The sequence below is a fragment of the Xenopus laevis genome, chromosome 8S (genome assembly GCF_017654675.1).
Source record: "Xenopus laevis strain J_2021 chromosome 8S, Xenopus_laevis_v10.1, whole genome shotgun sequence".
Lineage (NCBI taxonomy): Eukaryota > Metazoa > Chordata > Amphibia > Anura > Pipidae > Xenopus > Xenopus laevis.
This window is the reverse complement of record NC_054386.1, coordinates 62,986,145-63,012,781: the sequence shown is the minus strand read 5'-3', so window position 1 is coordinate 63,012,781 and position 26,637 is coordinate 62,986,145. Positions and strand designations below refer to the sequence as shown.

The 26,637-nt window shown below is 40.9% G+C and overlaps 1 protein-coding gene across 9 annotated transcripts in view; it reads left to right on the top strand.

Annotated features, from left to right (window-relative positions):
• bcorl1.S (BCL6 corepressor like 1 S homeolog) overlaps positions 1–26,637 on the top strand; it is a 53,941-nt gene that overhangs the window by 14,358 nt on the left and 12,946 nt on the right. For 7 of the 9 annotated variants that reach the window (XM_018233004.2, XM_041575266.1, XM_041575267.1 and 4 more), the window contains 7 exons: positions 4,784–4,951; positions 5,156–5,246; positions 7,053–9,674; positions 18,426–18,570; positions 21,838–21,918; positions 23,261–23,650; positions 24,512–24,735. In XM_018233004.2, the coding sequence (XP_018088493.1) occupies positions 4,866–4,951; positions 5,156–5,246; positions 7,053–9,674; positions 18,426–18,570; positions 21,838–21,918; positions 23,261–23,650; positions 24,512–24,735 (3,639 nt within the window). In that variant the 5' untranslated portion in view covers positions 4,784–4,865. Of the gene's footprint in view, positions 1–4,783; positions 4,952–5,058; positions 5,247–7,052; positions 9,675–18,425; positions 18,571–21,837; positions 21,919–23,260; positions 23,651–24,511; positions 24,736–26,637 lie in introns of all 9 variants that reach the window. The other 2 variants (XM_041575268.1, XM_041575269.1) reach the window with 2 other exon arrangements.

Genomic DNA, 26,637 nt, shown 5'->3' with positions numbered 1-26,637 from the left:
CCTACAATTGCAGTTTAGTGTCAGCTGGACTACCACAAGCTGCATATATCTGTATTTAATTAACTAGGGAAGTTATCTTAGCATTTCAGGTTGTACCCACATTTGGTTTAGTTTTTATGAAAAAAGAAGCTGGATTGTCTCCTCCGTTAAGCACTTCTACACCTGTGAATTTGTTCTTTTATATACAATCCATCAGTATTGGACTGGGACATATACGACCGCAAGGGCCACCTTATGACATCAAGGCCTCTCTGTGGTGGTGGTACCACCACCTATGTTTACAGTACCACAGTAAGCGGGCCTGCATAATGGCAGCCCAGTCCTGCTCTGCTATTTATAATCAACATTCATGTCATACATAATGGCAGTGGCCAAAGTCTCCAGCCAAATATCACCTAAGAAATGCTTTCAGAAGTGCTTTTAAGATATTACAATACAAAGTGATGGCAGGCCCTTTCAAATTGCCATTTAGACAAAGTCTTTAGTTTAACATATTAATTTCTAGGTTCTTTGGCAAAGGTAAGAATTGTTAGATTAAGGGGTTGGATCTAGCCCTCCAAGAGGTTTAATTCCCTTCAAAATCTGGTCATACCAGGGCCATGTTCACTTAACCAATTGGCACCATCGATCCATTCATTTAATATTTTGTAGAGGTGTGGACACATCATAATTTAGGTTAGTTAAACATCACTATACATGTGTGGATAGGGGTCCCTGGCCAACACCATTTACTGTTTTAACTGAACAAGTCCAGTGAAAACCTCATCAGAGTACCAGTGTTCAAAATGCCTGTTTGGATGTGCCATGTACAACCATCTTTGTCTGAACACTGTTTTAAAGAATCAGCATTTGTCTTACATTGAGCTAGAGGAAATGTAAAGTTTCTCAAACTGCAGAGAATGCACTAAAATGTAACAGTTATTTCTCTTTAAAAATATAACATCCATTGAATTTTTAAGGAACAGTAACACCAAAAATAAAATGAAACTATTTTAAAGTAATTAAAATATAATGTATGGTTTTTCTTCACTGGTACAACTATTGTTTGCTTCAGAATCCCTAATATCGTTTATATAAACAAGCTGCTGTGTAGCCATGGGGGCAGCCATTCAAAGAACAGGTTACATAGCAGATACCAGATGCATTCTGTAGAATCATATGTGTTCTATTACAGAGCTTTTCTGTTATCTGTTAATTAACCTGTCCCTTTTCTAATTTTTTAGCTTGAATGGCTACCTCCATGGCTACACAATAGCCTGTTTCATAAACTATAGTAGACTTTCTAAAGCAAACACATATATTTTACCTATGCATTGCAACAGTACAATATATTTTAATAACTTTAAACTCTTTTATTTTTTGGTGTTACTGTTCCTTTAAATTATCTCCTACTTTCCACTGTCCTCAGATTTATATCTTGGGCCAAGTTCAGTAAGGGCCCATATAAAAGGTTAATATATCATTATATGAGAAACTGAATTACATCTTTATTTACTGGACCAGCTGCAAGCCTGACCTTGTGGCACCCAGTGTAACCTGCAATCCATAGGGGGCAAGTGCTGTGCAACATAGCTATACCTAACTGAAATGCTTGAATTTGGATCTAATGTTTATTCTCATCTAGCCTTAGATGTAAGTAGTTGGCGTCACTAATAGTTGACTCTGATGCTTCATTGTCACAAGTAGTACAGAGTTACCTGTCCCTGTGGGAAACTGTAGTTGACAGTTGGGTGGCTTGTTTCATGAAGTACAATGTTTGTGGCTTGTAGAACAGTAATAGTTAAATGCAGAACATGAGAGGAATGAGTGTAATTGTGTGTGTTTTTACATCATCGCAGCAAGCTGTATCCTTCCAGCACCCATTGTCAGACAGCTTTTTCAGTTTAAGGGCAGCTGTAAGGCCATACTGCTTTACATGGTCTTGTATTGTACACATAGAGGATGCATGCAGATGAAACTAGTGACGTTTCAAAAGTGTCACATGTTTGTTTAGATCTCATAGCAGCTGGGAGGGTGTCTTGAAGTTGTTTTCTGATGCCTGGCTGCACCTTTGGCTAGGATGTCACTGAGCACTATTACTGTTTCCATACATTTCTTTTCCACAGATAACTTCCTACACAGTTAAAACAACGATGATCTCTTCAGCTATTACCTAAACAACACATGCTCTCTGCACATTCCTTCCTGTATAGAAACCTCATATTTGTCTACAGCTCATTTGCCTGTCCTATTTATCTTCTTTTTATATATATGTAGCTATAGTGCCCCTGGTCACGCGTGTTGGTGTCACTGTGATGCGATTTGATTATATGCAGGAATGTTGCTTTGCATGGTATGTCCCACAAACATAAGGCACAACAGCTGGATTAACCCTATGGGCTGTTTTCAGGTGAAAACTTATATCCAACTCTTCAAAGTTGGTTTGATTATGTTAGACTGTCTTGGAGGGTATTTCTTTACAGTGGAAAATGGGTCTGATATTGTACAGTTGGTTATGGATTATCTGTTACTGGTCAATGTTAAGCCTTAGAATTTTTTTAAGAATCCCTCTTTTGATTTACATTGGGGACTGCTAAATATTCACCAACGTAACTGCTTTAGGTTTAAGATTTACAGTTACTATCTTAGTGTTGCTGGAGTTTTGAAGTCTCACAGTAAGCCCGTTTTGGCATCAGTGTGTACATGGAGCGAACTCTGGGTATATTTAAGGGATACCACGTGCTACAATGATTTGTGTGAAATTAGCAAAATCTGCTTTCAGTTTATGAGCAGTAGGTGGTGCCGAAGCAATGTTGTGTCAGTAAGATAAGGAGGGAGGAGAGCAGGCGTATTTCCAGCTCAGGATCTCACAAGGCAGAAGATAGTTGGAGACATTGAGTGTGCTTGCTCCTGCGTTCTTATGCTCCAGGCTCCTTATACCTTACCATTTTCAAAATGTCTTGCAAGCACCTGAGTGCTGTTCTAAAATCTGAGGCAGTCAGCCTGTGGGGGGAAATAAACTGCTGACCAGCTCTTGGCATTGGGAAATAGCTTATTTGGGCCCTACAAAGAACAAGATTAATATTTTTTAGTTTTTCAGTTTATACAGTTTGGCATGTAATGGCAAACATTTTAGTCCTGTCTTTGTTAACAATTGATCTGAAATATTATGGGACCCGTTATCCAGAAAGCTCCCATAGACTCCATTTTATCCAGATAATCCAAATTTTAAAAAAAATGATTTCCTTTTTCTCTGTAATAATAAATCAGTTCCTTGTACTTGATCCAAACTAAGATACAATTAAAGGAGAATTCAACCCTAAAGTTAAAAAACCCATACCCTACATTGACCCCCCTCCTTCCTCCACCCATCCTAAGTGTTACCCCGGGCAAATGCCCCTAAGTCTTTACTTAGCCCTCTGTGTAGATTCTGTCCAGCAGAGTTCACGGGAGCCATCTTCAGCATCTTCGGAATGAGACCGGTACTTTGACAATTATCGTGAGTTTCGGCGCATTCGCAGTAGTTGTGAAACAGAAAATTGCTCTAACTGCACATGCGCCGATACGGCAGTTCCTGAAGATTAGCAAAGAGAAGAAGATGGTGCCCGTGAACTCTGCTGGACAGAATCTGCACAGAGAGGTAAGTAAAGACTTAGGGGCATTTGCCCGGGTAACACTTAGGCTGGGGGGGAGGAGGGAGGGTGGTCTATGTAGGGGAAGGGGGTTAGGGATTTTTTAACTTTAGGGTTTAGTTCTCCTTTAATCCTTGTTGGACGCAAAACCAGCCTATTGGGTTTATTTAATGTTTAAAGGATTTTCTAGTAGACTTAAGGTATGAAGATCCAAATTACAGACAGATACATTATCCGGAAGACCCCAGGTCCTAAGCATTCTGGATAACAGGTTCCTTTTCTGTACTTGTTTGGGAGCTTCTTGTTGTAAACACACTGTAAGTTGCATGAAAAATGCTGGAAAAAGTTATAGTGTAGTACCAAAATATTGGTATATAGTGTAGTACCAAAATCTGAATATCAAAATATCAATAGCAATGGAAAAATCAACCCAGTAAGGCTCTACAGTATAGCACTACCACAACAGATTTGGTCTAAATCAATGGATTATAAACACATTTATGAACCTGTCAATTTTTAAATGTTGTGTTCAGTGGAAAAAAATGTATTTGTACTATAATTTCTTGAGAAAGAGAAAATGAAGGTAACCGCTATAGTGAGAGAATGCTGTATATGAAATAATCTTTGGTAATACACAGTAGAATATAATGTGGTTGTGCTATGTTATGACACACAATACACAGGCAAGATGCTGTGTTTGCAGAAGCTGAATTGGCAGCCAAGAAATGTCATATGAACTATTTTCATTTTGGGCTCCCTACATACCTGTAGGGAGGTGCTGAGGGGGTGCTGAAATGCACAGCAGTGCCCAGTTTGCTTTGCACTACACAGAACTCTGTTGCTGCACTGTAAACAGCATGTTAAGTTCCTAGTTTAAATTAGGAAGGACCGACACCACAGCCTGTTCATGTGATCCTACAGATCCTACAAAGTTGTATAATAATGACCTGTCTGAAACATTCTTGAACCTTTATCATATTTTTTTCCTGGTGCCAAGATATCCCTAGCCCAATTAGTAACAGAGATTGAAGGCAATTTTGTATGCAAATGACTGCCTTCATTGATAATATGTCATTAATTCTGAGCAGTAGATCATACGGGCTGTAGACAGCAGATGTATTTGTATAAATACTAGACTTTGAGTGATTGCCATGTATTCTGTTTGCCACCAGGTAAATCTCCTATAGGACACACAAGACACAGCCAGAAGATCTGTGGTCACCTCCCATAGCTCCTAGGGCGTGAGCGCCTGCCATGCTATCGGCCGCCCCGCTTTACAGCGGTGTGCACAACTGGACCAGTGTGGACCGTGTGCGCATGTGCGGCATTAACGAGGACAGGTAACATTCCTTATTAAATTTAAAAATATAAGTACATAAATGAGAGTAAGGTATGTGTAATTGAATACAAATAATATAAGTATAACTATACCTTTAATTAATTCTAGCTTTGCAATGCCATGAAGCTGAGCACTTCTGTACTGGATGAAGTCCAGTTACTCAGCCAACACCCAGACTATAATTCTTTGCCTTCCCTTTGGACAGGAGAACATCACTGTCTGATGAGGAGTCTAAAACTAATAGTTCCCAACTCCGGGGGTCTGAAGATCATTGTGTAAACAGCTTGTTATCCAAGGTGAGCAGAAACCTTGTCGACCTATATCAGATCTAAGCAGTTTGTGAGGTTAAGCACAGCCTCCCTGTTATGTCAATTGAGGTCAATTTAGGAACTATGCAGTTACATGCTTCTATGTATACTTTTAGATAAAACGTTCTGCATTTCAGTCCTAGATTCAGCCTTGAAGAGACATAGGACAGAATACGACTTGAATATCCTCATAGACATTTCTTAAGCCTAAGGGTCAGGGCACACAGGCAGATTTGGGGAGATTAGTTGCCCAGCGACAAATCTCCTCTTCTTTGGGGCAAATAATCTCTCCGAACTGCCTCCCCTGCCTTCCCGCCGGCTAAAATGTAAATCGCAGGCGGGATGGCACTCTAAACGTTTTGTTTTCCAAAGTTGCCCGAAGTTTCCTTGTGATGCATACATGATATGTTTGTGTGCCCTGATCCTTAAGGTGGCCATACTCGGGCCGATTAAAGCTGCCAACTTGGTTTTATTGGCCCACACATGACTCTTTGCGACAGATTTTGACACTATCCTTAAAGGATAAGTAAATCTTTAAAACAAGTGAATGTGAATTTAACGAGAGTGCTATTCTAAGAACTTGTGCAATATACATTCATTATTTATTTTGTTTTAATTCCTAGATATTAAGGGTTACATGTACTGTTAATATGAATGAATTTTGTTAGAACAGTGCCACCTGCTGGTCAGTTTCTGACCAGGTAGTCAAGGAAGTTGTCAGGAGAGAGTGCTCTGATGTTCTTCTGCTTAGAAAAGATTTGAAGGAGGTTTCTAATTTTTATTCCAAAGCAGAACTTCAGAGCAGCCTCTTTCTTTCTCCTGACAACCTCCTTGACTACTTGGTGGTCAGACTGGGGGGAAACTGACCAGCAGGTGGGGCTGTTGCAACAAAAGTCATTCATATTAACAGTAAGGTGGCCATAGACGTAACTATTATGATCTTTTCTGCAACCACTGGTCTTGGGAAAGATCGTTGCATTTCAATACAGGTGTGTTAGAGCTGAATCATCAGATGTAGAGGTATAAAAAATAGAATTCTACCTGAATCTGACAGATCAGCAATGACAGTGGCTGATGCTCAGGTGCCTTTAAATTTTCCAGCTGGCCCAATCAACAAGCTAACCGATATCCAAATTTTCTGCTGATATCGGTCGGGCTCATCTCCTGCCATACACGCACAGTATATAGTACAAAAGGTATTATCAGTGCCTGTATGGCCACTGTATGGCTCTCTGGCTTTAATTTCATCTATGTAGTATTCTTTGTAGCATATTTTCAACCCCAGAATTACAACCTTCATATTACGAGAACTGCAATTTTTAATGTGGATGGCAGGATGGCATAATGACATTTTAATGCCATAACAACAGAAAATTATTCTGGATGTCAAATTCCATTATGCCTGTAAACTCTTAATTAATGGATCTTCTCCTTATCCCCTGAAACAAACCCATTAATTAGCATGTAGCAGGGAATAGAGTTTATTGTAAGTATTCCTACTACAGGTGTCCTCACTAAGCATGAATAACCTCAATCAGTGATTCGTGTGCAGTCACATAGTCATATGCCATTTTTTAGATTACAGCCCCCTGAGGTAACTTTCTGACTTCCTGTTGGGTTTATGGTGCTTTCCGATGGTTCATAACTCATGGGCTCATGATTGGGTCCATACCAGACCTGGTATTTCTTGTTCTTTTATAGCCACTTAGGTATCTTCTCTACTTAACTACTGGAGGGACATAGCCTTATATTTTTTGTGTAAACACTGACAAGAGTGTTTTTTATATTCTTAAGGTGGAGTTCACGTCAGGAGCCAAACAAAGTGATGCTCTGATGCTTCAGGAAGATGGTGCGGTGTTGGAAATTGGGCAGAGTCTAGAGGAGAAGCCCCCAGATCCCATATTAGCATCAGGAGACACAGTGGTACCCAAGGTCCGTGACAATACTTTGCCATCAGACAGCAAGCAAGTTACCAACATGTTGGATATCTCCATCCAATCAACTCCAGACAGTAAAAAAACAGAGTTTGCCAGGGCTCCTGTTCCAGAGAAACCTTTTTTATGTGCTGATAAAGATCATTCTGTGATGCAAAAAAATGTTCTGGCTGCTGGCTTACAATCAGTAGGTCAGCAAATGGAAGCTTCGCACACTGTTGTTTCTTCTAGTTTTGGCACCCTGACACCTTTTGCTATGAGTAGAATATGTTTCTCTACCACTCAGGTCCCTAATGTGCAGAAACTTCCGCTGTCCTTTCCACCTGGAGCAGTCCTATCTCCAACCCAACCCTTGGTTTACATCCCCCCTTCAAACTGTGGGCAACCTCTTGGTCCAACTACATTTGGAGTAACATCGACATTGACTCTTCCCATGCTGCCACCCTGCCTTCAGGAAAGATGCCTACCTAGTATTATAGCACCTACAGAACTGCATGCACATGCTTTTACTTCTCCTTTGGGGAGGCCGTTAACCACTGATCCAAAAGTGACTTTAACAGAGTTAAATAAGTCAGCCAGCACAACAGCTTCCATTTCTGCCACTGACCGTCATAGCGTTACCACAGCTGTAGACGGTTCATCCATCTGCACTGATCCTACATCAACATCAATATCAACTTTACAGACCTTATCTTCCCATTCCTCACACCCAATGGTAAGTGTAAGCCCTGTAACCCTTGCCCCTTACAGCAGAACACTTGAACAGCAAAATGATAGTGTGTCTTCCTCTATTTCTCCATTGAAATCGCCCCCACAGCTTGAGAGGGAGATGATTTCCCCACAGGACTCTTGTGAAATGCCTTTAGATCTGTCATCTAAATCACATCGTCATAAACATACCCCTTCAAACCAACGAAAAACTCCACCTATGCCAGTGTTAACTCCAGTACACACCAGTGGAAAAGCATCCTTAACCACTGTGTTGTCCAGGTCAGACTGTAACACTCAACGTCCCACTCCAAACAGCTTTACCAGCAGCAGTGTTAACCAGAGTCTTCGTGCAGCTCCCCCTTTAGTCATGTTTCCAGATTTTTTGAGAAATGGAGACCCTGGATCCTCACAATTATTGGGAGCTACAGGGTCTTGGATCAAAAACTCAGCTGCTCTTATAAGCACTATACCTGGTACATATGTAGGGGTGGCCAACCCAGTGCCTGCCTCTGTGTTGCTGAACAAAGACTCTAACATGAGCCTTAGCACAGACTCCCGACATATGGCCAAACAGGAGCCAATCTCAATCATTGACCAGGGAGAGCCAAAGAACTCAGGGCCATGTGGCAAGAAAGCTAACCAGAACAGTGTTGATGGACATCAGTCCACAACAAAGAGATACCCTCATGGACATGTTGCATCTGTGGCCTCCTTATGTCCATCCAAGGAGTGGACCTTGGGACATGGGGGTATTCACCCAAAGTGTCCCTTAAATGGGAAGCCCACCAATGCTCAGGTTATGCCCGTCAGCTGGTCTCCATACCATCAGGCTTCATTACTTTCAATTGGTGTATCAACCACAGGAACAATTAATGCAAATCAATGTGCTACTCACAGACTTCCCATTTCAGAGTACACTTTATTCCCTAGCATTCTTCCAGCTGACACCAATGTAACTCTTCAAAAAACTGGCAATGAAAACCATTCTGATACAAAGAAGATAAATACTGGAGCCACTGCCCCTGAGCATGAGCAAATTGCAAGGGGGATAACAGGTGATGCTTTCTCCAAGCCTATTAAATCTATTGCCAAGAAAACACTTGCACCAAAACCAGCAGCAGGGAACTCTGTTCTACATCTTCGGCAAACTGCAAATGAGAGAACTAATATCACTGATAATTTAAAAGGGGCAAATAACAGCATTACTTTAAAAAAGGTTTCTGACAAACAGAACGGCAAGAATGAAAAGATATGCCCTAAGCTGACCTACAATAGAAAACCTTTTGGAGATACCAAGCCGAAAAATAAAGTGTTGGCTACCTATATGACTCCTGACCAAACATTTACTCAGCAAAAAGACTCTCTTAGTCTTTCATTAAATGAGCAAGGCTGTAGTAAGGATACTTCAGGGGCAGATGTTTCATGCGATCAACAGGCACCTGCTAAGCAGAGCCACAAGAGAGGACCTAAAGTAGAAACTCTTCTGTGTGTCCAGGAAGTAGACTTGAGTAAAGTGAAAATTGAAAGAGTGGAAGATGATGAGAACTTTGGGCATATTTCTACTTGTAATAATCTATCCTGGTCACCTGTGGCCATACCAGCCATAACTAAAATCAAGACACGAATTAAGAAAGAGCCTGGTTTACGGTGCCATTCCAAGTGCTTGGAAGAGCTGACACCATCCAAGCCAGCCCAACAGAAGTCCAAACACAAAATCAAACGAAAGGAAGAAGAGTCTAACAAGATTGGGCAAGATACTCCCAAAAGGAAGGTGAGTGTGAGAGGATCATTACAGTATTTTAAGCATTAGCTAAAAGATTAAATTCTGTGCTTTATATGTCCTATATCTATACAGGTTACGGTGGATAGATTTGGATTGTTTTTTTATTTTATTAAAAAAATATATTACAAAAGAAAAGGATAATGGTCCAGATATAGAGCCAATTCTGCATATTGATTGTAAATTGCCTCTTAATTTATCCCCCAAAACAGTAGGACAATTTGCCAATGAAAATGGTCATGTGGGCCAAATATGATTTTTTTAATGAGATCTGGATGGCAACAGGGTAGTAGGTTGACTCTGGAGTTTTGCATTATTTTCCAACACAAGTTGAAGCCCTAGCTCAGTGTGACTTGCAACTCCAGCACCTGCATACTAAGAGTTCCAGAGCCTGACATACAAAAATATTGCTGACTTTGTGGGATGGTAATAAAGAGTGATAACATTACTTTAAAAGTATACTGTCATGGGAAAACAATTTTTTTTTTCCAAAACGCATCCATTAATAGTGATGCTCCAGTAGAATTCTGCACTGAAATCCATTTCTCAAAAGAGCAAACAGATTTTTTTATATTTAATTTTGAAATTTGACATGGGGCTAGACATATTGTCCATTTCCAAGCTGCCCCAGTCACGTGACTTGTGCTCTTATAAACTTCAGTCACTCTTTACTGCTTTACTGCATCTTCATAACACAAAATAACAGCTGTCTGGTAGATCTAAGAACAGCACTCAATAGTAAGAATCCAGGTCCCACTGTGACATATTAAGTTACATTGAGTAGGAGAAACAACAGCCTGCCAGAAAAGCAGTTCCATCCTAAAGTGCTGGCGCTGTCTGAAAGTACAAGACCGGGCAAAATGACCTGAGATGGCTGCATACACACCAATATTATTTCTAACAAAAAATACACTTGCTGGTTCAGGAATGAAATTTTATATTGTTGATTGCATTATTTGCAGTGTAAACAGTGTAATTTAGAAATAAAAACAACATCATAAAAATCATGACAGAAGCCCTTTATTGCAGTGGTTCCCAAACTGTGTGGCTATTGGAAGGGGGTAATTTTTCAGTAATGATGGGTTTGAATACTTATTTGCTGTCTTTGATATGCTGAAAACCGAGGGTTACTATAATGATTCTGCATTGGATGCTTTCCATCCCTATTAGGTTACTGTGCTGGGCTCTGGAGAAATAGAACATCTTCCCTGTCCCCAAAATAGTGCTCTCACTGCTTTAACAATACCCAAATCAGGTGGTATTTCGTGTGAGCAAGTGTAAGGATGTGATTCATGCAATAAGGTACATCACAAAAGAGTTCTTTTTACGGTGCACATAATTGTAGGTATCTTTAAAATCCACTGCCAGTTAGATGACAAACATTTCTCAGGATATGGTATATTTTAGAGCACCCACTTTTGCATGCAGAAAGAATGGGTGCTTCACACTTTTTTTTAAAATTTAAATTAGAAAATTTTTCACAATCAGCTTTTCTTTTTTTGTTCGTCTTGTTTTGAAGGGGAACGACTCAATGTAGTTTTAATTTTTTTCACCTTATAGTTTCTTTATAGCAGTTAGGAGCACTTTAACTTTTGTAATGGTTATACAATCAAGCCCCACTTTCAACTCTTCTTTTTTTTTTAAATAGGTGTTCTTTTTATTGATTTTGTTTTAACAGAGGGGGTACAGAAGAGAAGAGGGGGGGAAGGGGAAAAAAAGAGGGGGGGTTACAGCACCAGTAATATCAACACATTCTTGTGTACATCTTGTTACATAGTACACAATATGTTCATGGTAAGGTTAGCAGGTGAGTCTATATATTTTCAAACTTGTCAGGCTGTCCCCTGGCCTCGTAGGTCAACTTAATTAGCAGGAGCATCTTGTTAACATAGACAAACCAATTAGCTTTTTTTGGGGGGAATGGGGGCCATCCATTGCATTACTATTGTTTTCTTTGCATAGAAAAGTAGGGATCTCGTTAAGACTCTGGTGTTATTAGCAGGTATTATGTCACCCATTAGGCCCAGTAGACATATTTCAGGAACCTTCAGTGGGGGTAATGCCAGGGTATTCACTGTGTGTGTGGTGACTTTCTCCCAGTACCTAGATACGATAGGGCACATCCATACCATATGCCAAAACGATCCATCCCTTTCTCCACACCTTTTAAATATGGGGGAGGGCATTTTCCCCATTTTGTGGAGTCTGTTAGTGGTAAGGTAAATCTTTGTCAAAAATTTGTACTGTACTCTTAAGCTTATCAGAAATTTGTAGAGTCTGTCGGTTGTCTCCTCCCATTGATCTTCACTCAGGTTGGGTATGTCTATCTGCCACTGTCTATAGACCGACTGGAATGGGGGGGGGGTTGTTGTGCAAAGAGATGGGAAACCATTTTGGTAGGATCCTCTTTTCTTAATTGCGTTAGCAGCCCTGGCTCTCCCATCTCCAGCTTACCCAACCCAAATTGTGCCATATAGATGTGCCTCAACTGTAGGTGCCGGTACATGGGTAAATCTGGGGTTTCATATTAACATAGTAAGTAAGGTTGAAAAAAGAATGTCCATTGAGTTCAACCTTTTTTTTTTTTTTTTTTTTATTAACTACCTATCTGCCAGTTGGCAAAAAACCGATCTGAAGCCTCTCCAATTTGCCTCAGAGGGGGAAAAATTCCTTCCTGACTCCAAAATGGCAATCGGACTAGTCCCTGGATCAACTTGTACTATGAGCTATCTACCATAACCCTGTATCCCCTTACTTGCTAAAAAGCTATCCAACCCCTTCTTAAAGCTATCTAATGTATCAGCCTGTACAACTGATTCAGGGAGAATCAGTTGTACAGGCTGATACATTTCAATCTTATACCTTAGCATGACCATGTCTATAAACCATGAGTTTAGTATTATGTCTCCCAGATATTTAATATTTTTCGAAGTCCAGAACCAGATGGTCTCTGATTTGTAAAAATGTTGCAGATGGGAATTTCTCCATAGAGGTAACCCTGGGGAAATGATAGGGGGTTTACTTTTGGTTAGTTTCATACCCAGGCCCTTGCAGGGAGGCATTGGGGGGTAGACTTTCGGTTTTCTAAAAAGATAGTTGCCCAGGGCTTCTAATGACCCAACCAACTGGGCTTGCAGAATCACGTTTGCATTGTTTAGGTCCTGTGATAGCCTCCAGTTGATAAAGCTGAGTTGAGCGGCTATATAGTAGACATAGAAACTAGGTAAGCTCAACCCCCCTCTAGCGTATGTGGCCATCAGTTTGGCCGAGGAAAGTCTGGCACCTTTGTTGTTCCATAGGAATGGTACTATCATGGCTTGTATAGCATTGCAGGTCTGTTTAAATATTGTTTTGGTGAATTATGAAATAGGTACAGGTATTTGGGTAGGTATACAATTTTTACTATGTTTATCCTGCCCCATAGCGTCAGAGGGAGAGTGGCCCAGGCCTGTATAATGTTGGCCAGTGGTTGGTTGATTGGGGATATATTCAGGGTAACAAATTGGTCAGGATCTAGATGTACGTTAATCCCCAGATACTTAAAATTTGTGACCCATGTGAGGCATGGGTCTGCTGTCTGTTGTTGGTCAAAGTTGGGCTCCAAGGGAAATATCACTGATTTAGACCAGTTGATTCGGAGGCCAGCATATAGGAAGGGCCCGGATCCGCCAGATAGAATAGGACATTGTCTGTGTACAGATATATCCTCTTTTCTATTTGGGCCGTATGTCAGACCAGTCAGGTTGGGGGATAGGTGGAATAGCGTGGCCAATGGCTCTAATGCTAGAGCAAAAAGAGAGGCGACAAGGAGCAGCCCTGCCGCGTTCCCTTGCCCAGTGGAAAGGTCGGTGTAATGAAGTCATTCACTAGCACTTTAGCCGTGGGGTTGCTATATAAGCGCTTGATCCACTTAATAAATTGATTGCCAAAGCCAAAGCATTCTAATACTGCCCACAGATATGGCCAATCAACCAAATCGGAATCCAGGCAGACAACCACCCTGGATCCCGGATTGTCATGTGGGCAGGCCTGGACTGGCAATCTGTGGGTTCTGGCAAATGCCAGAGGGGCTGCTATAAGGTCCCATAGAAATTCAGTATTTAGTGGGCTGGTGGGAGCTGTTTGGGCCTCTATGTGGGCTGATTGGGCTTCTCTGTACCTGAAATGCCAGGGCCTATTTTAATTCTCAGTCCGGCCCTGCATGTGGAACCTGTATGTTGTAATATAGCTTTCTCAAATTGACATGTGTGGACCTCTTGGGCATGAATCTCATCTGGTCAGGCTGGATTAACTGTGTAATTACCTGTTGTAGTCTGACTGCCAGTTCCCTTGCCTATATTTTGGCGTCTACATTTATCAGGGAAATGGGGCGATAGGATCCACATTGTGCTGGATCTTTCCCCTCCTTATGAATCAAGACAAGGGTGGCAGTCTTTATTTTATTGTGTCAGAATTTCGTATATTGTACCTGCTGCCTTTTCCCCAAATGCTCGGTACCACTCTATGGGTAGGCCATCTGGACCTGGGGCCTTGGCAGGGGCCATAGATGTGATTGCCTGTCGTATCTCTGCCGCTGTAATTGGGCTATCTAGCATTGCTGCATGGGAATAGGCAATGGAATATTTTGCAGAAAATCTGATAGCTGGGAGGTAGTATAATTTGCCTGTGAGCGGTATAGGTTGGCATAATAGTCGGCAAATACAAATGCTATTTGTTTGGGGTCTTTAATTGGTTCCCCAGTGTCAGATATCACCCTGTGGATGATTGTCCATGGGGTGGTGATTTTAGATAGGCCACCAGCTTGCCTGTTTTGTCCCCTTGTTCAAAGCCTCTCTGAGAGGCGTATAGTAGTTTTTTTGGGGTAATTTCTGTCATTTTGCATTTCAGTTTGGTTTGGGCAAGAGTTGGTGAGATTAAGGAGAGGGTGCCATTTTGGCCTCCTTCATTTCAATTGTTACTTGTCTAACCTCTCTTTTAGTCCTGCCTCTTACTATGTTAATTGATTGGGACCAGAGCACCTCTATAGACCGTATTAAAGGCATCCTATAGCATGGCGGGGGAGGTGGTTCCCTGTTTTTTCCCCCAGTAGTTTTCAGCTGTCAGTTGTACCTTTTCTGCCACCTCTTTTTGAGCTAGCCACAAAGGACTAAACCTCCACCGTCTGGTACCTGCACATTCATAGGGCTGTATAGTAGAGATTAATGGTGAGTGGTCTGATATCGACCTGACTCCATATTGGATATGGCTAATTCTAGTGGCCATTTCTGAGGATACTAGGGCCAGGTCCATTCTGGATTATACCTGGTGAGTACTAGAGTGGCAGGAGTAAACCTGTGTTCTGGGGTACCTGACTCTCCACACATCTTGAAGTCCCATTGACTCTGCCCACAACTTAATTTAGTTTAGTTGACTTATTGTCAGCTGATTTGAGCTTATCTAACGCGGGGTTCATTCCACTGTTTAAGTCTCCAGCCCAGCATTGTGGCCCCACGGGTAGTGCAGCCACCTTTTGCAGTATATTGCCCAGCAGGTGTAAACGGTGGAGGCATAAAAAGGTTAATAGTATAAACTCCAAAGAGAAGAGAGTACAGTGCACAATGATATATCTACCATAATGTTCGGCATTAATTTGATGCAGAGTAAAAATGGAGGCCTTTTTTTATTTTTTTTTATTTAAAGTTTTATTTTTATTTGCAGATAAAAAGACAAAGAAAAGAATTGTACACAAACGTGGTTCTAGATTTGTAGTCACTGGGAGTATCCCAGCCTACAGAACTGCTTAGACACATAATACTTACACATTGCCATCCGAACCGTACAATTAACAACAATAAACAGTTTTAAATGGAGGCCTTTTTTAACTAAGATGGAGACCCCTCTCACATGATTGGAGAATGTGGCTTGGTACGCTTGTGCTAACCCACCCCTTTTTAGTGCTATGAACTTTTGGCCTGTTAAATGGAGGTATACAATTGAATAAAAGGGCCCACTTGAACTTGTCATTAAGGCCTCGAATATTCCATGATATCAGGTTTACCATGGCCCTGTTTGATTATGGAGAACTTTTGCTGCTTTATTGTTTCACTGCTGTGTGTATGGGGAAGGAATTGGTTTTGGAAGGGGGAAAATTATGGGTAAATCCACGCCAATGCCCTAACCCACCCTGCCCAACCTGAGAACTGGGGTGGGCCTTCACCCTTAGGCTAGGGCCACACGGCGCGATTTTGCCGCGATTCTGCGCTGGGCGAGTTGCGAGTCGCTGCGGTTTTTAAGCCGAAATAGCTTTGTTAACTTTGGCGCTGGCGTCAATGCAAATCGCGGCGAAATCGCTGCGCTAATTCACACGCGGCGATTTGTTTTCTATTGTCGCCCGAAGTTGCCTCGCTGGGCGTTTCCGGGCGACAGTAGAAAAAGAATCGCCGCGTGTGAATTAGCGCAGCGATTTCGCCGCGATTTGCATTGACGCCAGCGCCAAAGTTAACAAAGCTATTTCGGCTTAAAAACCGCAGCGACTCGTAACTCGCAACTCGCCCAGCGCAGAATCGCGGCAAAATCGCGCCGTGTGGCCCTAGCCTAAACAAAACGTTTATAGCCACCGCATGGGACATGGTAACCAAAATATAAACACTTTTAACTATATACATCAGTTATGGTATAACTACACACACTGTTCATCCGGGTTTAAAATTGACCTTGCATTGACGGGAGACCATTTTAGCTAGTGAGTAATCCATAGTCAAAAAGGAGAGTCAGTTTCAGAATATTGCAGGGGTGCATACTCACAAATCCATTGAACAAAGACAACGCAGCTGCGGGAGATCTAGACTCTGCTGGATTTCCTGATTTCCTTATGGAGCCAGGAATGTGACTTTTGTTGGATTATCGTCTTTCCAGCCAGCCCAGTACTTCATGCGGTGTCACAAAGAATCTGGTGTTTCCCTCCACCACAAGTTTCGCTGGGAACACTGTCAAGTAGATGATGCCTCTTTCTCATAGTTTCTTCCTGATTTCCGCATATTTGGGCCTTTGCCTTTGTACCTCCATGGTGTAGTCAGGGTAGAACATGATCTTGGCATCGATTGTCGGGTCCCCTTTGGTCCGCATCAGTCGCAGAATGGCGTCTCGATCTCTGTAATTAAGGATTTTTGCAATCATGGTGCACAGGGGGGGCTCCGAGGGGAGGCTAGCGTGTCGCGATATGGTGTGCCCGTTCAATGAGAAACATTTGGGATATTTGGCACCTAGATGATTCTTTTTTTTTTAAATTCTTTATTTATACTTTATATAAAGGGAGGGAGAGGGTACAGAAAGCAAGAGGGTGGGTGGGGGGGTAAGGATCGATACATTAACACAATATTACTAGTATTTATTACAGTAAAGTAAGCATAATAACAATAAGTCATAACTTAATGTTTAATAATGTTAACAAAATGAATCATTTCAAATATTTCAGTAAGTGTTTAAGATCTTTTCAGTAAGGTACCTAGATGATTCCGACGAATAATTCTGGAACAGTGCCTTATTGTCTTTCTGGCACCCCGACAATGCGAATGTTATGGTGCCTCTGTCTCCCCACCAAGTGGTCTGACCATGTGTTGCACAATTTCAGCTGGTTCTGGAGTTCAGTGATGGTCTGTGGTTCCTCTCTCGTGGTATCCTCCAGATCTGATATTCTGCTTTCCGACTCAGTGGTTCTTTCATGCAATATTTGCAGGTCTTGGCGGAGTAGCGCCAGATCGATCTTCACCTCCTCCACTCTTGTGTCTATCTTTACCTCCACTGCTGTTCTCGTGTCCCGGATTGCCTGGAGAACCTTCTGGAGTGTCGGTTCTGGCGTTAGCTGAGATGCAGGTAGAGCAGGATCGGGAGGTTGTGGAGGTGGCGGACCAGGCCTAATCGAGTGGGTGCCATCTTGGTTTTGCTGTCGCACATATTTGTCCAGCTTACTAGCAGCTGAGTCTGTTTCTTTCTTGTGGCCTTCCATCAGTTACTTTATGTGGGTGATCAAGTACCTTTTGAGGTTGGTTTGTGCCCGTGGGGTTCACAGGAGCCTCTGTATCGGATCCTGTGCCGGAGCTCTGGAGAAGCGTGTCTCTCTACATTGTGGTTAGGCAACGTCCCCACTTTCAACTCTTCTTAGGGATCTTTACTTTGATCAATTGTTGTTTGTGTTGATGGTTTTCCAGGAACAGGTAACTGCAGTGGCTTTCTGGGCTTAGTTGGTAGGCTTATAGACAAATTACAAATTTTAAAAAAAATGGCTAAGAGATGTGAACAACCAAATCTTGCATGTACAGCCTGTGTTGGGCCAGGATTCTGTTTGTGGGTGACTAAAGCACACATTCCAGATGGCCAGATGCTATTAATTGATGTCCTTATTTTACTTATTTACTGTGATGCTGGTTGGGATGTCCACAGTGAATTCCTATAAGCACAACATTTTCCACATCTTAGTTTGCAGTCAGTCAGATTAAACTCTAGTCTGACTAAGTCTGATTAGAATCACATTGTATAATGTTATATGATACTTATATGGTACTGTTGGAGTACAGTTGCAGCATACAGATAAATAAAACAATAGAAGTGGTATTGAATTATAGAATTTTGCTGATTGGCTAATATTGAATTGGCTGTATATTTCAGATTGTAAATACAGTGGCAGCACACCTGTATCCTGTATTTCAGAAGACTTTCATTAATCCATTTAAGTAGTTGTGATATGCCCTTGTCTTTTTTTTGCAGTGGAAAATAAGATCAGCAGCAACACACGCAATAGTTGAGAAAAAAGACGGCAAGAAACCAGGTAAAGAGAAGACAGGTATACGGCCAAAGAGACGCAAAAGGAAGCACATAAAGAGTGAGCCCTTTGATCCAGAGCTTGATGAAGGTAATGAGCAGTCTGTCGACATGCCAAGATGTGCTTCTCACATGGAATCCTGGTGACAAAACACCACAGGGAGGGGACAGTGGGTGAAATTGAGCAAGAAAAAACGGGTGTGTTTTTTTTATATATATAACGATAATGCAGATGATACCCGCACTCCTTCACAACATATCGTTTTTCCGGGTGCTTGGTCAAAATGGTATATAAAATTGTAGAAAGGACCAGCACAGATGTTTATTAGAAAAAGAACAACAAACGTTTCGGCTATCACTCTAGCCTTTCTCAAAGTTTTTTCTAATAAACATCTTTATATTTTTTGAAAGACCTGTGAGTGCGAGCTTTTACTTAAGTTATTGCCTGTTTAATAAAACACAGTGTTGCTATGGATATCATGCAGTTCAGGGATTGGGCAGAAAATTTAATCTGTAAACACACCATGTGAGTTTGTTCACAACGAAACAATTTTACATCCTCCAAACTCCGGAATAGGGATTTTTAGGTATGCGAGTCCGTTTTTACCCCCCCCCAACAGCTGCTGGAACACAGTCAGTATAGCTTTGCTACATTATAACCTGCTGTTTGGCTTCAGATATAGAGTAAACAGTGTGACTATTGTGCCTTAAAAGATATTTGTGAATGGCGTTGTAGCTCTGCTTGTACTCTTGGGGTCCTGAGTCTGATTCAGATTTTGGAACTATTTATAAGAAGGGTTCTAGGCTCCCCATGCGTCTGTGTGAAGTTTTGCAATGTACTCTGGTTTCCTCTTACACTCCAAAAAACATACAGGCAGAAGAAATTAATCTTAGCTGGGCTAATGTGAATGATGACCATTATAACACGCTACTCAAATAAGATAATATAGATACTAATAGAGCCGGCAATTTTAAACTCCTATTTTGTATGCCCACAACGAGCGCTTCTCACAGCATGCTTATTGTGGACATTAGCATGACATTATATGCATGTGCAAAACAAACAAATGTTGTGGTACAATTCTTTGTGCTACAACATGGCCACTCGCACTAGGAGCTCCCTCCCAAAACGGTTGTTCCCCCCAACCTGGGTGCAGGCTCAATTAGCCCGCACCTCTGGTGGGGAAAACTATTTTAGTGTGACAAGTGCCCTTTAAAAAAACATGCCAACAGGTTGCCAAGTTACCATGAATACATTTTACTTACCATGCAATAAGCTATAGACAGAGTATTATTTTATATAATGTATGGCTTTCATTACAACCTCTTTGGTCTATAATTTTCCAGTTTGTCATTTTATATTTGGGAATACAGGGTTATGGAAGATAGCTCATAGTACAAGTTGATCCAGGGACTAGTCCGATTGGCATTTTGGAGTCAGAAAGGATTTTTTCCCCCTCTGAGGTAAACTTACTATGTTATGTGTTACATGGTTGCTACAGTTACTCCTCTTAGCAACTAGCTAGTGGTTGCTGAACGTTGAAGAGGAGTAGGCTCAAAAAGAAAGTAGACTTTTCCAGAAGTAGCTTGTTTGGACTATAATGAGTTAGTGTCACTCTCCACGAACAGTGCAGCAACATTTCCTCAGTTCCACATACTAGTGACCTGGAAAACTTCATACTGTACCAGCCTGTGACCTGTACTGTACATGAAATATGGAGGCTCACCTCCCATGCACTAACTCAGTGCTAATTTCTACAAATAAGAAAAACAGCACAGACTGCAAATAATACATGAATAGCAAGAGAAATATTCCTTTTTTCGAGCCTTGCCAGGTTACATTAACCAGGCTGTGTTACAGCAGTTGTGATTAACTGAGGGATCTCTCTATAGAACCTCCTCTTCTCTGATGGGCTGCAAGTAAATATGACACCCCTTCTGTAAAGCCACTAATTCCAGCCTCATTAGAAAGGAGTTCTGTGTGACGACACTATTCTCAGACAGCAGGATATTACATAACAAACTGAAGTCAGTGGCCGGCATTTAACAGAGCTTCCTGTGTCCACATTCACACATCCTGCTTGAGAAGATATTCTGTTTAATCCACTATAGAATGTCTGTGCATTTTTGCATTACTTGCAAGATTATCTACTGCTTCATTGTCATTTTTAAAGAACCATTATAAAAACTATAATGTGCAGATGGGACATTATTCTATGTGCCATTTTCATTTTGTTATATCTAAATTCCAGTTTCCTGATCTTGATAGATTGATTTTTTTTCCTAAAACAAACAGTTTAAAGAGCAAAAATTTAGTGTTATTTCTGTGTATTGCTTTTTCTTTTTTTCAAATTCGCATTTCTTTGTACAGCCCCACCGATCTGCTTCCTGCACTTTTACTACTGGAGCTTACAAACAGGAAGTTTACTTTCAGAACAGGAACTGAAGAGTGCAGCTTGAATTTGCTCCCATTTCTAGAAGAAGCTGCTTTATCAGATCCTTTCAAACAAGGACAGTTTAGAAACTAGAAGAAGCAGCTTACAGCATAATCTATTTAGACGAGATCAACAGTGAATGCTTTGAAAAACCTGTGCTTCTCCTAAGTTTTAATGGAAAGTAGTTGCCTGATTATTTGGTTAACCTATGGAGAAAACATACAGGACCTACACATATAATTTGTATTGGTGTTTTGGTAAAATAACATGTAGGGACTAGGAATCTGACAGAATGTTGTGCTTCTGTAAGCAGATGTTTAAAAAAATTGGCTCATTTTGCCTTGTCATTTCTGTGTTCTTATTGCCATTGGGGATCACTGTGTATATAACTTTCAGTTAGGGAACAGAAAGAAAAAATCTACATAGTAAATATATTTACTTACGGAACATGGATACAGCTACAGTGTTTGTTTATTTTTTTTTTAGTTTAATACAGGTGTGTAATATAGATATGTGGAGCTATCTTTTCAGGCATAACTGCTAAACATTGTACTAGTGCAGCAGATTTTACTCAGCATCTGACTCACAATGTATCAAATTTATTTCACTGGAAAATGGTGTAGGTGTGTCAAAATGTTTTAATTCTGCTTTCATTTTATTCATCTATTTGCTGAGCATACAGCTTTCTTTAAAATCTCCTGCTCATAAAAAAGGTTGTAGGTGTGTATAGGTTAAAGAACCTGCTACTGTGCAGTGGTTGAGAGCTGGCAGTTGCACCTCACGTAAGCTGGAGAACTACAGTCAAAGGGTTCTTGGGCCTTCTGGGTGCAGTCACAAACATATAAATAAACATAATTAACTGTGTGTTTATGTTAAAAATGACATCCTTGGTATTTTTGTAACTGTGTTTTCTTTCTTACCAGACATAACAGAGAAAAGGTTTAAGAACAGTTTCAGAGACTTTATTCCTGTGGTCTTAAAAAGCAGAACCCGCAGCCAGACAGGTAAAGCACTACAGTCTCATTCATACCTGCCAACTGTCCTGTTTGTTACTGAAATGTTCCGACTTTCTATTAGATTTACTGCACTGAACAGCCTGGAAAGTTTCTAAAACTTAATTGGCTTTTGGCAGAGAGACCAGAATATGTGGCAGGAAATATCTGTAACAATTTAACATAAGAAAATAAACAATTGTAACAATTTAAGATAAGCAGGTATCTTGGGGAAGCTGACTTGCAGCTTAAAGGAGAAGGAAACCCTTTTGCAAGAAAAACCCCACCCCCCACCCCACATAGACCCTCCTCCCCCCAGGCTAACTACCCCCCGGGGAAATGCCTCATACTCCATACTTACCCCTCGGCGAAGATTCTTCCAGCGGAGTTCAACACATCCATCTTACGCGTCCTCGGTAAACTGACTGGGAGATTGGCAATTTCCGTGTAATTCTGCACATGCGCAGTTTTCGCAAACGGGCAAACTGCCTGTCAGCTTACAGAGGACACGGAAGATAGATGCGTGGAACTCCGCTGGAAGAATCTGCGGCGAGAGGTAAGTATGGAGTATGTGGCATTTCCCAGGTGGGGGGGGGGGTAGTTAGCCTGGGGGGGAGGAGGGGTACGGTTTTTTTGTGTGAAAGGGTTTCATTCTCCTTTAAAGGGCAATTCACCTTCATTAGCAACTGTAATAGCACATAAAATACCACAGAAATGTGTTCAAACTTTCATAACCTGCCAAAATTTGTAAAATTAGCATGTTAATAGGTGTGTGGCCACAAAAACAGGTGTGGTTCAAATCTTTTTATCTCTTTCTGTTTCCAAAATGTTGGGAGGTATTGTCTAATGTATACTAGTGATTGTTGGGGAGGTTTGGTCGCTTGGCGACTAATCGCCTCCTTTTTGCGGCGACCAATCTCCCCAAACGCCATCCCTGAATCTGCGCCGGCTAAAGTGAAATAAAAATGCCGGCGCTAATCACTCGCAGTGATTCGTTTTCCGAAGTTTCCTCGTAAGAAACTTCTGGCGACTTCGGAAAACGAATCGCCGCGTGTGATTAGCGCCGGCGGTTTTTCATTTTAGCCGGCGCAGATTCAGGGAAGGCGTTTGGGGAGATTGGTCGCCGCAAAAACAAGCCGATTAGTCGCCAGGCGACCTAATCTCCCCAAAATGCCCTGTGTGGCCTGACCCTAAAGCTGCTTTATTACCATTTATTTTATTTATTCTGCTGTTTGTTTGTTTAATGGGTTTTTGACACAGATAAATCTGGGCTAAGAAAAGTGTTCTTTTCATGTGGATTTATTAATACATCGGCTATATTAACCAAGGTGTAATTTTTGTATTCTAATCTCAGGGAACAGTGGTTCAGATGTTGCCAGCTCCTTTGCAGACACCTATGCAGGTGTGCAGGAAGAGGAGCATGATGTGCCTTGCAAGAGTCGAAAGTGGAGAAAGATCCATAAAGCATGCAGACACGGCAAATTTACGGCTGCCAAAAAGGAACCTCAGCTGGAACCCATCACTCCTGTTTTACAAGGCTCCTGGGATTTATCCAACAGAGTGTCAGATGCAGGAAAATCATGGCCATTGTTAGAGGAGGATGACGAAGCTGATGAAGATGGTCCATTTCAGAGGAGAAAGAGAAGGCGTCAGAAAAATCGGAAGTATCAGAATGGGGAGTACCTAACCGAGAAGGAGGAAGAAGAAGTGTCTCACTGCTACAGGAGGCGGAAAGTCAGAGCAGGTGTGCTTTGTATACTTTGTCAGTTTTGCTGCACATAATTAGGCCAATGGTTTCCCTGGTGCCAAAGTCCTTGGTTTTTATGCATTCTTTTATCTAGAAACCGTGTTTTCCTTTATATTGCTAAAACTGAAGTTATAGGCTTTATGTTGCTATTTAGGCGGTAAGATTGCAAAAGTTGTCAGTGGTGTGAATTTTTTTCAAGTTTGTTTTGCAACCTTGTGCATTTCCCCCCCCCACTTCTCTTGGTGACAAGCAACCATAGTAGTGATGTGAGAAAAACTCGTCCCACACCTGACCCTAACCCATGCCCACCTGTATCCGGCTTCCCCCCTCCATTTATAGACCTGTGCCGCCGTGCTGAAGATGTCACAAAAGGGGTGGGGCAGGGGTGCGTCTATAAAACCGAAAGTTGGAAGCCGGCAGTGTAAGGTCGCAAGTGGTGGGACAAGTTCGGCCCGTCTCAGGTTATATGGATGAGGTTTATAGGTGAAATGTTCATTTCTGCAAATTATTTTGAGAATCTCTTACAAGTTCTTTCAATGTAGTCTCATGGGTCAAAATATAATGGGAATGATACAAAAATCTGATGTCTAAATTGCATGGAAGATTTGCCATCTGACTCACCGCGTCTCTAAAATGTGAATGCTGCATTTTCATCCGACAATGGTGTCTGACAGACCTTTTCTTCTCATTGAAATACATTGAATGTCTATCTAATATTATTTTACATTACAGCTATGGGGATTGAATCCTACAAAATCTTATCAAAATCCTTTGTGTGGTTTAACCCTAATATTTTAAAACTGAAGAAGAATAATGAGTAGTCACTGTTATATCTTCTAAACAACATTTTCATTTCAGATTTACATAAAAGGAAGCACTCTCCATCTGACAAACCAATCAAAACATGTAGAAACAAGCTGTCTACATCTTCCCGAGAATCCCCGAAACAAAGTAATGCAAAAAATTGTTCTCACAAGGAAAGCCCTGAAGAATTTCCAACTTCCATGAACACAGAGAAACCATCTGGAAAACGCAAATTCAAAACCAAGCATCTTGGGGGCAGTATAGATGGGGAAGTGAAGGTACATCTTTTATCATTAGATGTATGTTAATGTATGATATCTTGTGATGTTAGGTGCATCACTGTATTATAATATGACACAAGCCATACTGGGTTCAAACTACAGATAATTTTAAATTGAAACCACAGTTTTTTTTTAGATATTGTGCATATTTTCAAAATTGCTTTTAGTATTTTGAGTGATGTGACTTGATTTGAATAACCTCGGTTATTTGAAAAATATATTACAACGATATAATATTACACCAAAAAGAAACGTGCCTCACTGGAAGAAAAAGGTGTGTTTAGAGAACAGCTTCTTAGGTTGCAAAGTCATCTTTATTTGCAGTAATAAAAACACAGAATACCCCTACAAAAAACTATATAAAATGATCCTTACACATTTCGTGGCATTAAGCCATTTCTGCTTCTGAAGTAGTGGCTTGATGGGATAAATATATGTTTTTTTGATGTCCTTTTTTGTATGGGTACTACTTGTTTCTACTATGGCAAATAGGGCTAACTTTAACTTAAGAAGCTGTTCTCTGTGACAAACAGTTTTTCATTGGCTAAGGATGGCTTTGGGGACTGCTTTACCTGTTGCAGTGCAGAGGATGACTGCTTGTCTGAAACACCTTGAGAAAATCCTCCCAAGCATTTCTCTGTTGTTTATTTTATAGCCCACCTGCACATTGAACCATAGAAACTCTACTCAGAAGCACAACACACATTGATGAATTCCCCAATAAATACCATTAGAATCTAGAAAAAATCTTTTGATTAGTACAGTCTATCACAAGGTATAAAAATGCATCCTGTGAGTCTAATAAATAGTTATTGTCACTTGGATATTATACAATAGTTTTATTTTACTGCAAAAATCATTAGTTTTCCAATAATCACTGCACATTGGCAAACCACATCTGAAGCTGTCACTGTCCCTTGAGTGTCTTATCAAGTATCCAAAGGTACATTTAGATCTGGGGGCCATTAATGATATTAAATTTACAACAGGAAGTGTCAGGCGCTTGTAAGAGTCACTCAATTTCCTAAAGGAACTGCAGCATCCCGATGGACCGCTGGTCAGTTTCTCTGCCAACACATTTTGTTAAAATGTGGAATTGCCATGCTACTGGCAAAATCTAATAGAGTAATGAGGCTTAGGCTTCCCAAAACCACATAGAGGTCATTACAGAACATTAGCTGCATCATCTGCATGGTTAGTGTGATTAATCCCACATCAGCTTTATAGTAAGCCTCTTTCCCATCACGGATAACTCAATAAAAAGAAGGCTCTATGATATTACGTTAGTTGTTTATCATCACTAAAATGGCCATTTTACTAACTGAATTTTCCTGCAGAACTGTGCTTCATAAAAAGAAATATCTATGCTGGCACAGTTATATATTATATTAATCAACTTGGGAGTAGAAAACATCAATGTTAGCATGCCGGAGACCTCTAGTGACCAAACAGAGGCACAACCATGTATACTTAAATAATTTTCCAGAACATGCTTTTGAATAAAAAAGTTACGTTTATTACATCAGTTTGTTAAAAAAACAATAGAAAATCCCCTTATATCGCCTAACGCATTTCATGCTTACCTAGCACTTAGTCATAGGCAAAATCTAATAGAAAATAGAAAATGCCTATGACTAAGTGCTAGGTAAGCATGAAACGCGTTAGGCGATATAAGGGGATTTTCTATTGTTTTTTAACAAACTGATGTAATAAACGTAACTTTTTTATTCAAAAGCATGTTCTGGAAAATTATTTAAGTATACACAGTTATATATTAGCCTTCTACTGCTTTTGGAAAACCAAATCCTTCTGCTCAGACTTTGGGAAAACCAAATGTGTTTTTTTAGCTTTGAAGAGGTCCATTTGGCTCACTACACCTCAGTAACATCATTACTTCTT